The sequence below is a fragment of the Haliotis rubra genome, unplaced genomic scaffold, assembly GCF_003918875.1.
Source record: "Haliotis rubra isolate DU_JTF1 unplaced genomic scaffold, ASM391887v1 Scf53, whole genome shotgun sequence".
Taxonomy (NCBI): domain Eukaryota; kingdom Metazoa; phylum Mollusca; class Gastropoda; order Lepetellida; family Haliotidae; genus Haliotis; species Haliotis rubra.
The window spans coordinates 1165698-1180421 of NW_025767224.1; the positions used below are offsets into that span (position 1 = coordinate 1165698).

Here is a 14724-nt window from a genome sequence, read left to right on the forward strand (position 1 = left end):
CCAGCACCAAGGTTCCGACATGAATTGAGGAGTAAGCTCATGGTAACAATAGACGCTGTCATGAACATGGAGGAAGGAACGTTCTATTCGATTGTGACAGATTTGTTGATAACAGTCAGCAATATTCAGCTTCATGACAGCGGTCTGGAAATACTGGACCATAAACCCTGGTGGTTGACATCACCAGCACCCTGCTCTGCATGGACCAAGACAGTGAGCCATACCACCCATCCGTTAGTCAGCTCATACAAGCAAGGGTTGCTGAAGACCAGTTGTACACAGGAACTTCCTCGTTTTCTTATAAACGTGCAATGTTATACTTTTGGAGAAGGTTTTGTCATAGTTGCGTCGAACCTTTAAGTTCTCAAAGTAGCATTCAGTCCAATTGATCGGTGCTTCTTCACTGTGCACGATCCCAACACGAGACTTGTTATCCAAGCGACCTGTGTCGATTCAGTCTGCACGGGAATCACGAGATGTTACGACATCAGCTTTGACCGAGTTCGGGTGAAGAGCCAATGACGTTCAACCTGTCACTTGTTGAGCATTGACAGTACATCTCCCTTCAGACTTTGACAAACTGCTGAATTTGAATTTTATCGTCTTTGTGGGAATAACGAATCTGTTGATAAACGACCGTCTTTGCTGAACATTTGATATTGACTTTTATGTACATATAACTTGCTTTATGAATTTACTTTCAGACACATTCCACGAAATCCCAAAAGGTAAGGGACTTTTGCTTTTACTGAATTGGTATATTCTGTGACTTTGTATACCTTGGAAGGTGTGGTATATTCTGTGACTTTGTATACCTTGGAAGGTGTGGTATATTCTGTGACTTTGTATACCTTGGAAGGTGTGGTATATTCTGTGACTTTGTATACCTTGGAAGGTGTGGTATATTCTGTGACTTTGTATACCTTGGAAGGTGTGGCATCTCTTGTTCAATGGCAAAACGTGCATACATTTACCCAAAGTGCAATGTGTGAATACATGGTCTTCTGTGGTGTATGAGCTGCCATCGACTTTGTTTCTTGGGGCACGGTGGACCAGTCGAAACAGCCGTACGTGGCTGTTCACAGTTGCGTCCCTTGTTCGTTCCAGAAGCGTATGGTCGTGGGATCGACCTGATAATGTTTCTAGGTTTGTCTGGTGCCTGCTGGCGCTCGCCATTAATGTTCGGCTCAGGGTCAGTTTCGTGTGTCTGGGTGGGGTATTCATGGTTAACTGCGGCATGGTATGTCAGTGAACTAGCGCTACAAGCATACACATACACACGCATGCACGTCGTCGTATGAGCGAAATATTCTCAAGTACGACGTAAAAAACCATTTCACCTCACCTCTAGGTTCGTGCATCACATCGGGCGTCTGTCCTCTCACAAACGAACCCAGAAACAGTTCCTTAATTGTTTAACAACGATGTTCATTATCTTGAGTTATGTAACATATGTATGTAATCTTGTTTTATTTCCTGAATATATTATATTGTCTGATGTAACCGACGCATGTCCACCCTCTTGAACTCCGTAGTCATCTGCATGGTGATGTAATCCGCCTCTCCACGGCAGGTCCAGACTTCACTACATGCAATACATCGACGTGCAATTGCGTAATTACTTTTAATCACTTGCTTTAAGATTTGATTTATGAGTTCCTGAATTTGTTTGGCTAATTTGTGAGTAATATATACACACCGACTTAGATAGTTTATGTTAGAAATATCTAAAATGACTGTGGTTTGTCGTATAAGCAAATAATCCGAGATAACTTCTTGACTAATAAGTAGTGATGAACAAATACTGACTGACCTGTTTTATCAAAGTGGAGTGATGATATGACTTCATACTCCGAGGACAAGAAGTAGAACTGTTTGAAGCCAACATTTGTGACTGTGTTATCCGTTAAGATGGTATATTATAGTTTAAAGTATCATACTCGAAATATAAAGCTTGTAGTAAAAGAAGGCCACGGACGAAATATGCCATCACTGAAAGACTGTCAAATCTGTCAGTCTGGGGCTGTTGGCGACGAATTGTATTTTCAGTTTAAACGTATTTCGTGGAAATATATAACTCAGGTAAAAAGCAAGTATACAAAGGTATTTAAATAGCGAGTCGTTAGATATTAATTCCATCAATAACACTTAAATGTCAGACTGTAGTGGCATTAAAATAGCATTTGCAACGTTGAAACACGTGTTTTCGTTTGACGTATGGAAGTTAATAGAGTTCAGTTTTACGCCGCACTCAGCAATATTCCATCTATATGGCGGCTAATCGCGTCTGGACCAGACAATCCAGTGATCAACAGCATAGGGAAGTTAAAAGACTCTAATCAAATCTCAGTATTTGTAAAACAAGCTAAACATAAACATCACACAGTAAATGTTTAAAAATGAAATAGGAAATGCTTCTTCCTTTTATTTATTTCAGTGAAGTGTAGTAGAGTTACTTCCCTTTCACTAATACTTTCTGTCGTTGAGTACGTCTGTTTCCGGCCTCGGGGTCGAAAACACCACGTGTTTGTTATGTTTTAAACATTCGTGTCACGAAATGTGTGAATCTGGAATCTAAAACAAGAGATACATGATAAACACCTCTATGTTCATGTTAAACGACACTAGTGAAGATCGGGGCGGTGGGGTAGTCTTGTGGTTAAAGCGTTTGCTCATCACTTGGAGGACCTGGGTTCGATGCCCCACATGAGTACAACGTGTGAAACCCATTTCTGGTGTCTCCACCGTGATATTGCTTTAATAATGCTATATTCACTCACTAACTTGTGAAAATCAGGGTCGGCGGTCGTGAAATACAAGACATAAGAAAATCATCTGTAGCACATCACAACCATAGAAACACGCAGAAATTCGGTATGGGCTAGTGGGATGTTTAATTTGTTTATTATGTGTACTGCTTGTACATGTAATTTCTCCGATTTGAGAGCCAGTATATTTTAATAAGGATGGGTTGTCTCCCTTTGTCCGTTTAGCCGGAGATATTTTGTCTCATCTTTTTGTTGATAATGTTACTATTTCAGTATCCAGGTTAGCGAGCTGATGCAATTTTAACACGATTGATTATTTAGAATAGGCATTACAGGCAGACAGACAGTTTTATTCAATATAAGGCCATAAAGATCCCATCGTTAAATCTGCATTTGTAACAAAATCGACATAAACCTTAAAATTGAGGTACCTCTCCGTAATATTCTTAAAAAAGGGCAACGTTCTTTTCAAATATATTACTCATTGGTCCTGTTTCAAGAATATACAGGGGCGGTGGGGTAGCCTAGTGGACAAAGCGTTCGCTCGTCACGCCGAAGACCCGGGTTCGATTCCCCACATGGGTACAATGTGAAGCCCATTTCTGGTGTCCCCCGCCGTGATATAGCTGGAATATGGTTAAAAGCGGCGTAAAACCGAACTCACTCACTCAAGAATATACATAAATTACTGCTATAAGAAGCGTATGCTTGATTTGTGAGTGGCTTTAGTCATGGGAAAGGCTGCATTTTAAGGGGAAGCAACTCCTCCGGTCATATTCGATCATGTTGCCTAGCTATTGTTTTATAGCAGGGCTATAGCGTTAAAATCCAGTTATTTCAACTTATTTCTGAAATATACTGTTTAACACTGTAAGTGTAAGTCTAAGAGTCCTATTGTAATATCAACCCATTTATTTATCAACTTTATTGTCAAATATTTTAGAAAAACATTGATAACGCACACATATGGGTTATTAAATAGATAAGTTGATCTTTTATCTTTTTAATGACACTTATAAAAACATGAAGTACTCACATACAAAGGGTGATTAAAAGAACGTATTCAATATTTAGATAGGTCTTTGATTTTAAATGACATTTAGAAACATGAAGTACTTACATTTTGTGATTATAATGGGCAGAAGGGTGCCCCCTATGTTTCCACCACGTGTCTGGAATGACATTCCAGACCTATGCTGTATGGCGTGGCGTGGCGTGGCGTGGCGTGGCGTGGCGAGGTAGTAAACATTAGAATGAATACCAGTCTGTAGATATTAATATTCATCAATATTCTGTAGTAGGAACATAAAGCTAAAAACCTCTGTAATGTATACAGGATCTGTCTATTTTACATTTGTTTCATGAATATACAATACATGAAAGTCAATAAACTCTATGAAAAACTAAAAAATTACTTTTTATTCTTTTGTCAAAAATTCCTTTTTCAAAATAGGACTTTTTTCCGGAAGACGTTTTTTTCCTAGGATAATTTAGGACTTTTTTCTGGTACTTTTTTTGACGAGGACCTTTTTTCCGCACACCGACGTGTGGGGGTTCTGGAAAGAATGTACGCAGTGTGTATTTCACCATTGTTCCAATCTATTTATAATTACTATTTCAAGTAGCTTCCCCATAGATGATGTTAGAGTATTGCCCGCATAGATTGTTTGAACTGATTTGTCTTTATACTTTATAAATAGACATTGCAATCCAAAGTCTATACGTATTTGGGCAGAAAAATGGCAAGCATCTTTTAATCCCAATAAGACAGAGTCAATATGCTTTACTCGTAAATTGCAACCAACTCCAGTGCCGAACCTAACCATGAATGGTAATGTCATTAATTTCGTACAAAGTCATAAACATTTAAGTCTTATACTTCAGCATGATTGCTCATGGAATGAACACATTAACGACTGTGCTAAAAAACGTTGCACCAATGGTGAATTGTCCAAGAAGTCTCAAATATCGTTTAAACCGAAAAACATTAGAAACCATGTACAAACATGAAATACACAATGCCAGTGGACAAATGTAACATATGTTATATTTGGGATTACACTTTCTTTGTAAAGTACAGATTCTAGCACTTTTGTTGGGCTGAATCCCATCCGGGATTCAAACCCACACCCTCAGAGTCAGGCACCTAATCGCCAGCACACAAAGTCAGACGCCTAGACCGCGGAACTTGAATGTAGTGACCTTAATGCGCACAAATATGAAAGATTTATATCTCCAACATCATCTTGCTCTTGTGGCCACAACTATGAAGACTCTTCTCATTATTTCTTCTTATGTACACTTTACAACGATATACGTCAAATTATGTACTTTTATACTAAAGGATTTGACCTAAAATCAATTTTGTTTGGAAACTAAAGCTGTTCCTCGATAGTAAACAAAGAACTTTTAATTTCGGTGCACTCGTTTATAAATTTAACAGGCAGATTTGATCCAAAATAATTTCTTCATATGACATATACTGTTTAACAATGATTGGCTTTATTTCTCGTTTTTGCAACATTTATATATCATTCACATTGTACATTCATCATGACATGTTTACTCTTCCTTCCATTGTATCCCGGAGCGGTATTCATATAAGCTTATGCTTGTTTACCAATCCGGTTCCTTTCTTTGGACATAAATATGTTTAAATCATTTGGGAGATATTCCCTTTTTAGAAACATGTTGGATATATTGGCTGCTCCTTGGCAACAACAAATGGCCATTGCATGTGGTCCCGGACTTCTATTCTTACATAAACTGTGCATATGTAAGATTTCTCCAGGATCTATACTTTTGTATAGCTTTTCATCTATATCAGAATGATCGTCGTTCTGATTGTCTTTGATTCCCTTAAGACATTCGCATATGTGACATTTATTTAAAATTATCGTTAAATCCTTCAGAATTTTCAGGATGCGAAGGATGAGCATAGTGGTTGCCTCATTAGCCTATAAGTGGATGATTATGGGTAGATATAGAACGTTTTGTTTCAGGGAGAATATTGGAATATATTCTTTCAAATTGTTATTTTGAGCCTGTGGCAAGCATTCTCTAATGGAATGAAATCGAAACATCATTTACTAGTATGTGAGTTTTTCATCTGGAAGCTCTTAACTAATATATTAATTATTTTAAAAGTGAAAAAGAACATGCAAGTATACATAGAGATCTATTTTGTAAACTGTCGTATTTGCGTCCATGTTTTGAAAAATAATGCTTCAGAAAAAAACCGTGCAAGTATATATAGAAAGGTATTTTGTAAACCGTGTTATTTGTGTAGATAATGTTTTGATAAATAATGCTCCAGAAGGCACGTGTTTTATTTCTGTGTTAAGTATGGAATAACGACAGTGACAACTAACATGTAAACAATGACAGCTAATACCAAACGGCCATAAGTTAGGTGACAAGGTAATAAAAATGTTTGTATTCACAAGGAGGGACTGCTTTAGCAACAAATGTCACTCGCATTAAAAGACACCATGACACTGACTGACAGTCTCGCGTGTTTGGTTACAATTGGCAAATAAACAGTATAGACCATCGCATCAAGCAAGTGAATCATGTCTTGCGCAGGGATATACATTGTGTGTTGACATAACGCCTGTCAATTAAATGTGACGCTGATTGTGAGACGGGCGCTCGTGCACTTGTGTAACTGTTTGTCTAACCAAGTGATACACAACAACGCTTTCTGTTTATTATTTGGTTTACCACATTGTTCGTTCTGTTTACTGAAACTTTGTAATTCCACACAAGCAGATCGAATCCATCCAATCATGAGTTCCTATAAACTTGTGAAAATATTCAAATTACCTCCCTTTACTTGTTGTCGCTATCATATACACTGACTGAGTTTGGTTTTACGCCGCTTTTAGCAATATTCCAGCAACATCACGGCGGGGGACACCAGAAATGGGCTTCACACATTGTACCCATGTGGGGATTCGAACCCGGGTCTTCGGCGTGACGAGCCAACGCTTTAACCACTAGGCTACCCCACCGCCCCACTATCATATACAAGTAGTGTTGGACATTGATAGGGGTTTAAGATGACTGGTATTTCCTTACCCAGTGTCACGAGGAAGTGTGTACTCCAGCTCTCTAAACGTCCAAAGAAGATATTACATTATCAGTACTGACATAACACACCCGTCCCGGAAATCTTCCGTAATTCGTGTGAGCGAATAGATCAGCTTCCTTGTATCGCCCCGACAGAGATAAACTCCCACACTGTGTAAAGCTTGTTTACATTACTGCATGTTATGTCGATAAAAGTTTGATTATGGAAACTATCAACACACCATGCATATTTTCCTCCATTGCCACAGACATGGATGATAACATATTTATATGAAGCATTTATTGAAGGAAAATGCCTCTCAAAGAAATATATTATTATAGTTTCAGAGTAAACGCTCCATAAGCAATTATACGACAATGATATTTTATAAATAATGTCCACAGGGACTATTTATTGTCCACTGTAAACATAAAATATTTTGTGTCCACTGTGTGTTGTGAATTGTTAATATTGATATTTTTATACAAAAGATTTTTGTAACTAACATATCTTCAGATTGGCATGGTATCTGTTGACAATCCGATTTTCAGTATTTATTACAACTGTAATGATGTTTAAACAACATGTATTATTAACATCGTTACTTCATTTCGTAGGTTGTTTGGCTTAGGAATAAGTCCTGTGTTTTTGTTTCGAGGGTGTTTTGAATAACAAATATTTATAACAAATTCCCAACCAAAACAATATGTCATAACAGGCGTACAGAAAACTTTGATGGAATCATATCAAATACGTAACATGAAATCACATGCCATATATATATTTTCAGTTCTCAAGAATGCCTTTGAAGACAAAGAAAGTTCCTGGTACAGCACCTAAAACAACGTCAAAGGGTAAGCTTTATTACAACACTTTCAGATCACCCGTAGTTGATGCATAACTCCACGCCCTCTAACCGTCTCCCAGATCGTGATGTCGTTTGAATTGAGGCGCATCCAGATCCCAAACACTCACTCTACAAGTATGTGAACGTACACTGGTGTGGGTTAAGTTTATGACCCAGTGAAAGAATGTATATTCAGCGCCCATGAATGAATGTAACCTGCTCGTCTAGTTCGGTACGTTAGATATATCTATGCGTCTATATTTAGCTACTACATATATATACCCGGGTTATACTTATGGCTTTCATTTGAGATTGAGCAGATCGTGGGAAGCAGGCGGGTAACGCTGCCTTCTTTCTTAGAGGATAAACAACAAACACCCGACAAGGCCGCTCCTAGGCTACCCACTTAGCAACGCATCAGTCTAAGCTTAATCATAACACCAAGTTCAATCGATGTAATACATCGATCCTCTTAAACAATTGAAGCACACCCTGCACCCGACTCAGAGCATTTAGTGCAGATCGGAGTCTCGGGCGTCTTTTGTTGTGAAAACTGCACTTGATAGCATAATTCTGTTAATTCATCCTGCACCTAATGAATGAGATCGCTTGGGCAGGGATAAATATTCTAATTACATTGATTGTTGGCAAAACAAGTTCAAACGGCTCTTTGTTTGCGTTCACTATTTTTCCACATCAGTAGTTTCAGGTACGAGTGACATTGTTAAATCATCTACTGTACTGAAGTCTAATTATGTAACTGGAAATTGACGAGAAAAACACATGGCATACACAGGCGAAAATATTTAATATAATACATTTACATAATATCCAATTCGCCTTAAAGTACCATTATCGTCATCATCAAACCTTTGTACGTTTGCATGGTCATTTTTTTTTTTTACTCGGTTCAAATGTTTACATTATATCTTTCAAATACGGTATACAAATTTGTAGACAAAACTGTAAGGAAAGTAAAACTTCACGAAGTCATAATCTAAGTTCTCTAAATTTAAATACATCAAACTGGGCATAACTGAAATTGAGGCTATTTGTTGTCAGTACATAATAGTATTGAATTCCCTGTCTGATTTCCCGCTAAGAAAACCCACGTTACGTTTGTTTGCACCTACTGGCCAGATGAACTACAACTACTGCTGGGCTTTTACCGCGTGGTGAGTCCCACTTAATCATTGGTTATTTTATAAGGCGGGAACGATTTTGATTGGTCGACAAGGAAAGGAATTTGGTGAATGCAATGTACAAGCTACGTGGTACGTCAATCTAAGGACATGCTGGCTCTCAGCCAAGAAACCGCTTCACTACCTTTGTTTTGAAAGCGCACCAAAATAGTTCCCTGTCTGGATCGACAAATCATATATTTGCAGTTATAATATTTCGATTTTAATATACTTTTGCAGGTGAAGCATACATACACATCACTGTATGTAATTATTTAGTCACTTTAAAGTCTCAAATCATTTGGCCATATGCCAAATGTGGGCCGTACCCAGACAATCGTAGTACGAGATTAATGCGCTATCGCCCAAGTGGGTTCAACGTTCATAGTACAGCCTAGTGTGCTACATGAACAGATCAAAACAGAGACTCGATCGAGCAACACTGTGCTGTTTCTCTCTGGATACATAACCTTAACCGGACATATATCCGCCGTGTTTACATACGGTGTGAAAATGTTATCGAGGAAACTTGGATATAACTCATACGCAGGAGAAAAAGATCGCCAAGGTAAAACATGAAGTGATGTCGGTTTCAGTTTGTTCGTAGTGATGGAGCATACGCTGTTAGGGCTTCACTGTTGATAGGTGTGTACCACATTATAATGTGTTTCTTTTTGTTCTTTTTACAGTGAAAGAAAAGGAGAGCTTCGATAAAGCATACACAATCGGACAAGTTCTTGGAAGTGGTGGATTTGGAACAGTGTATGCAGGGGTCCGAAGAAGAGACAATTTGCCTGTAAGTGTAGCAAAACATTCGTCCACATTCGCGTCCATTTGTCTCCCCGCATTCTGACATATGTCAGTCTCTTCTGTGTTTGCTTTCTCTTCATGCTGACTTGATTTTCTTTTTAAGGTTGCAGTGAAACACGTCAACAAGGAAAAAGTCACAGAATGGGGCCAGGTATGTAGATTTAACAGATTTTTTACTAAAACATGTTTTCAGTAAAGCCCATGTGCTTGGCTCGTTGCCAGATTTTAAGATCAGTGGTCACGGTCATCGTTTGACCACAGATTCTAAAATTATTAAGGTGTGTAATTTGCGGTTTGTAGTAAATTATATATTTTGAACGTTTTGCTAAATGTCCTTGTTTATTTTTACAGGTAAATGGACATGCAGTACCCATGGAGATTTGCCTGCTGAGGAAAGTTCAACATGTGACCGGTGTTATTCGTATTCTGGATTATTACGAGCGGTCGGACAGTTTTATAATAGTAATGGAGCGCCCAGAGCCCGTGAAAGACTTGTTTGATTATATTACTGAAAAAGGTGCTCTCAGCGAGGATTGTTCAAGAGACTTCTTTAGGCAGATTGTGGAAATTCTCAGCAGTATTCACCGTGCAGGAGTTATACATCGTGATATCAAAGATGAAAATATTCTCGTGGACTTAAAAACAGGACAGTTGAGACTCATTGACTTTGGTTCCGGAGCATTCCTGAAAGACACTGTTTATTGTGAATTTGATGGTGAGTGTCTTTTGCCGACTGGATGTAATGTTCTTGGATTATATTCGTTTAATATGTTCACTGGTCATTGGATTTACGTATAATATATACCCTTTGTAAACCCACCGCCAAATATGGGTCGTTGTGAACTAGCGGTAGGGCAGACAACATATCCCGTGTGTATTGATATCGTGTTGCAGTCCTGTGCAAGGAGGGGGTGGGGCATGCCGCCATCTGTAACACGTCCGCTCCTGCCATATGTGAAATAACGTCCGTCGATTTAAATGTAAATACATGAGAAATAAGGCAGAAATATGTGAAGTTACTGTGTTATAGCGCTGTACAGGTCGATTTTATAACTGCGAATATGTTGAAGTTCAGTAAACAGACGCTCGCAAAGGGGCATGCGGGGAATGTACATAGACCCAGTTGTGAGTGGGCTTTCTCGGAAAACTAGATTTCGCAGTCAACGGGTCTTCCGCGTCGCGATGATTGGCTGTAGGTGCGGCGTTTTGTTTTGAAAGGTTCCCCACACCCCGCGTTTCAGGTCCTGCCTTCTTAGGGCCTCGTTCATGTCCGGTCATCGTTTAAATTTAACACTGGCAAGGTGACCTCCCCTCTTTGTCCACCGACCTTCCCATTCTTATCAATTTCAAAAGGTTGACTTGTCTGCAAGTACTTTAGGCCTCGGTTCACTGCACACATGTTCGCTATGCTTGATTGATCGAATGTGTCACCTTAGAAGTCGAGTGACTCGGCGGTCGTTAGGTGCGAGCAAACTTAGGGCAATTTCATATTGTGTCCTTTGACTGATGTGGTAAATATGTTAGACTCAACTCTTCATTTTTGCTCTTCAGGTACCCGTGTATACAGCCCACCAGAGTGGATTCGTTACCATCGTTACCATGGGCGTTCTGCAGCAGTATGGTCTCTCGGCATCCTTCTTTACGACATGGTCTGCGGAGATATTCCATTCGAACTTGACGAACACATTGTCAAAGCTGAGCTCACATTTAAAGGCAGAATTTCTCCAGGTATGTACACGGACATTTTAGGCTTTGTTGTGAATTAAATTGTAAAAATTGTTGTGGCTGGAAACTGTGTAATGGATGACTTTTGCAAAATTAACCCTTACATTATTGAAGAAGATCCACAGATATATTAAAATGTGATCTGTACTTTTTTAGATGTGTGGCTAAGTATTTTGTTCTGTTTTGCAGAAGTAAAAGATCTTATCAGAAGGTGTTTGTCCCTCCGACCATCTGAACGTCCAACAGTAGAGCAGATCTTGGACCACCCCTGGATGAGGCAGGGCATTGCTCAGAAGAATGACAAAGAGATGGATGTATCATCTATGAGCAGCCAAGAGAGTATATGACGCAGGCTGCATTCTTAGTCCAAGTGCAATGTGATAACCAATATGGCAACCAGCCACGCCCACCTCACATATTCCACATGAGGAGAGGTGGGTCACCATGACTGCCTGTGCTGGCCAATGAACATACTCTGAGTCAGTGGTCAACAGTGACCACCCAATACTGCCATTTCAATGCAACGTTCCTTTCCGAGGAGAAAAAGACATTCTAAGGTGCTTTTTGTCTCTTCAAATTCCACTTGACTTCATGTGACTTCAAGGGGTACAAGGCAGCAAGAACAATGTAGATTCGACAAAGGAAAGATGGATCATTACATTCCATCCTAACCTGAACCAGTGACTTAATGACATCCCAGTGAGGGGTGGATCTAAAACGGGTACATGTCTGTGACATGGTGCAACCAGACCTTATGGTGGAGAGCCAGGATGTATCTACCAACAATTGCTTGGGAAATACCACTTCTTCCAGATGCAAATGTTCTTAACTTATTTCTCACATCATTTTCTCATGATTTTTCATTGTACATAGTTATCATCAATTGGAAATAATTTATTGTGTTGTAAGGAGGGATGTGAATGTATTTAAAGTGTGAATGACTGTGTGCTGTGTACATCTGTATTTATTCAGCGGCCTATGGTCGGTTTGGTTGTGTTCCAAATGTACATAAATGTATTTTTATAGGAAAAACAGAATGAGAAAAGAAATAAATGAAATTAAATTTACCTTTTTGTTGGTTTTAACTGAGGCGATATTGAACATGAACACTATTAATGGAACAAAGACTCACAGCAGACATCGACTGTTGAACTGGCCTAGTTAGACCGCAGTTCATCTCGGACCAGAAGCTTATGTAACAAGTACATCTTGGGAAAATAGCCCCTCTAAATATTCCACAGTTTGACAAAGGGACAAGTGAAAGTCACAATCTCTTCTTTCTGTACATACTCATTCCCAGGGTGAATACTGGTGTACATCGAAAGGGACGTGTTTTATCTCCTGAAATATATTACATCCAGCCAAGGTCCAATGAACTATGAACCGGTTGCAGGGTCAGGATAATGGTTATCACATCAAAGTAATATCTGAAAACACATTTTGGCTTTGGCAAAGGGAAAGCAATTTGTAACCCTCTCAACATCACTTCACATACACCACTCAAGACTTGTTAAATGATATATGTACCCGACCTTTTCATGATTCTATATATTGAATCAACCATGCCAACTACACCATGTATTTTTATCAGTGGATCCTCTACACCACGAAGAACAATCAGGATATAAACCATTGTCTTATGGAATTTAAAGCAGTTGCCCAGTAAAATATATATCTCTGTAATTTACAACCGAGCGCATTAGCACATTTCTGCGTCTAAAGGCTTCATTTAAAAGATGCTAATGAAACATTCATAATGTAGAATTCAAAGCTACACGCAGGAAAAGATGTATCTTAATAGTCAAGTGTTCGTGGGAACTGTTTAATAACCAGCCCAGATCACACGGGGCACAACGTGTTTCATATGTTAACCTGGGATGGGTAAGTAACTAAGGCCAGTGTCGTATGTCGGCGGTGGAATGTGGACCAGAGTGGATGAGACAGCACATTTAGCCCAGTGCGGAACATGATATATTTCCATAGTCCAAATGGGACAACCACAGTCACCTTCACCAGGCGTGTTACTCACATATATGGAAACTGGGCTTGGCCAGTCTTGTTCAAAGGCTGTCCTGAATAACAGTCCAGGGTTATTTAGTAATTCTGTCCTCATTACAGGGAAGTCCAGATAAACGGTAGGATGCCAGTCTGTTATACCAACAGCTTGGTTTTCGTGTTTATGTAATTTAGAAATTGGGTTGAAACTCTTATTATCGGTTTACAGACTGTGCAAGTCTAGGCTGAACCCACCGCTCCGTTATGTACCAGTTGGAGATAGGCACTTGTCTATATATAACTCTAAACATATCTTTGACATACCAACCTTTGGCAGACCTACATACCTGCGGGCAAGATCCATGTCATCGTCCTTTGATGCTAGCGCGACCGATAGATAACCAAACATTTTACGCAACGGAACAAACTCTACAGCGTTCAAGCCTGTTACAATATTTTCAATTACAATGCATTGAATTTGTTTACATTCGTCTTTAACATGTTTTAAGGAAGGCTTTGTAATAAAAATAAAACACCACAATCGCTTCGGCTCATGTTTCAAAGTAACCTCAAATCACGGATCTCAATTATCACAGATCTAATATTTCCTTTCGTGTTAACGTTTGTGGTTATAAATAATGTATGTTTTGTAATAACTGAATCTATAGTAGATCTTCATGAAAAGCCCAACATTTCCGCCATAAACTGGTGCCCGGAATCTGCTAGCCAGAAATGTTCCACGATTATGAAATGGTGGCAAATATAAAGTCTTATTGTGCATGATCCAGCAGATACCATTCCTTGGTACTAAGAATCTAGATTAAAATAGTAATTTATACAAAAACAAATGCACACCTTGTGCTTTTCAATAACAACCAGCCAGCGTTATTGCGAGAATGCACAACAACAAACCAATGTGTTGACGTGTGACTGACCTACTTTGTAACCATGTTTTAAACGCTAAATCAAATTCTCCAAGATTAATTCCCATTTCAACCTCAAATTCCTGTGCGATGTGGTTGCACAAAACATATCAAGGAAGTATATCTTTGTTTGAAATCAGTATTGGATATACACAGCATGAAACATGATTTCTTCCCCAGCCCTGTGTCGTGTAGTACAACTCCTATCGTGAGAAATCAATGAATCCTGGAGAACTGTGACGTCACAGCTACATGGATCACTCGCCTGTCACATGCACAGCTAGGTCAAGGACGTTTGGTGAGCTGCGCAGTAGGCGACAGCCTGTGTTGTGGTGCGTAAGTAGGTCATTGTAACCATAACAGTGGAGTGGGTTCGCTGGTGAATGGTGGAGCGATCTATGCT

General features: G+C 39.2%; 1 protein-coding gene across 1 annotated transcript; it reads left to right on the plus strand.

Annotated features, from left to right (window-relative positions):
- The first annotated feature begins 9254 nt into the window (after window positions 1-9254).
- LOC124252937 (serine/threonine-protein kinase pim-3-like) lies at window positions 9255-12470 on the plus strand. The gene is made up of 6 exons (XM_046686623.1): window positions 9255-9436; window positions 9558-9664; window positions 9782-9829; window positions 10030-10393; window positions 11230-11406; window positions 11593-12470. The coding sequence occupies exons 1-6, from the start codon at window positions 9382-9384 to the stop codon at window positions 11748-11750; spliced, it is 909 nt and encodes a 302-aa protein (XP_046542579.1). The 5' UTR covers window positions 9255-9381; the 3' UTR covers window positions 11751-12470.
- The last annotated feature ends 2254 nt before the right edge of the window (window positions 12471-14724 follow it).

What these genes read in the sequence shown, in the direction of transcription:
- LOC124252937 (XM_046686623.1), top strand. Translation starts at nt 9,382, where the DNA reads ATGTTATCGAGGAAACTTGGATATAACTCATACGCAGGAGAAAAAGAT. An exon ending in AAGTCACAGAATGGGGCCAG is followed by an intron (nt 9,830 to 10,029) that starts GTATGTAGATTT and finishes TTATTTTTACAG; the next exon opens with GTAAATGGACATGCAGTACC. An exon ending in TAAAGGCAGAATTTCTCCAG is followed by an intron (nt 11,407 to 11,592) that starts GTATGTACACGG and finishes TCTGTTTTGCAG; the next exon opens with AAGTAAAAGATCTTATCAGA.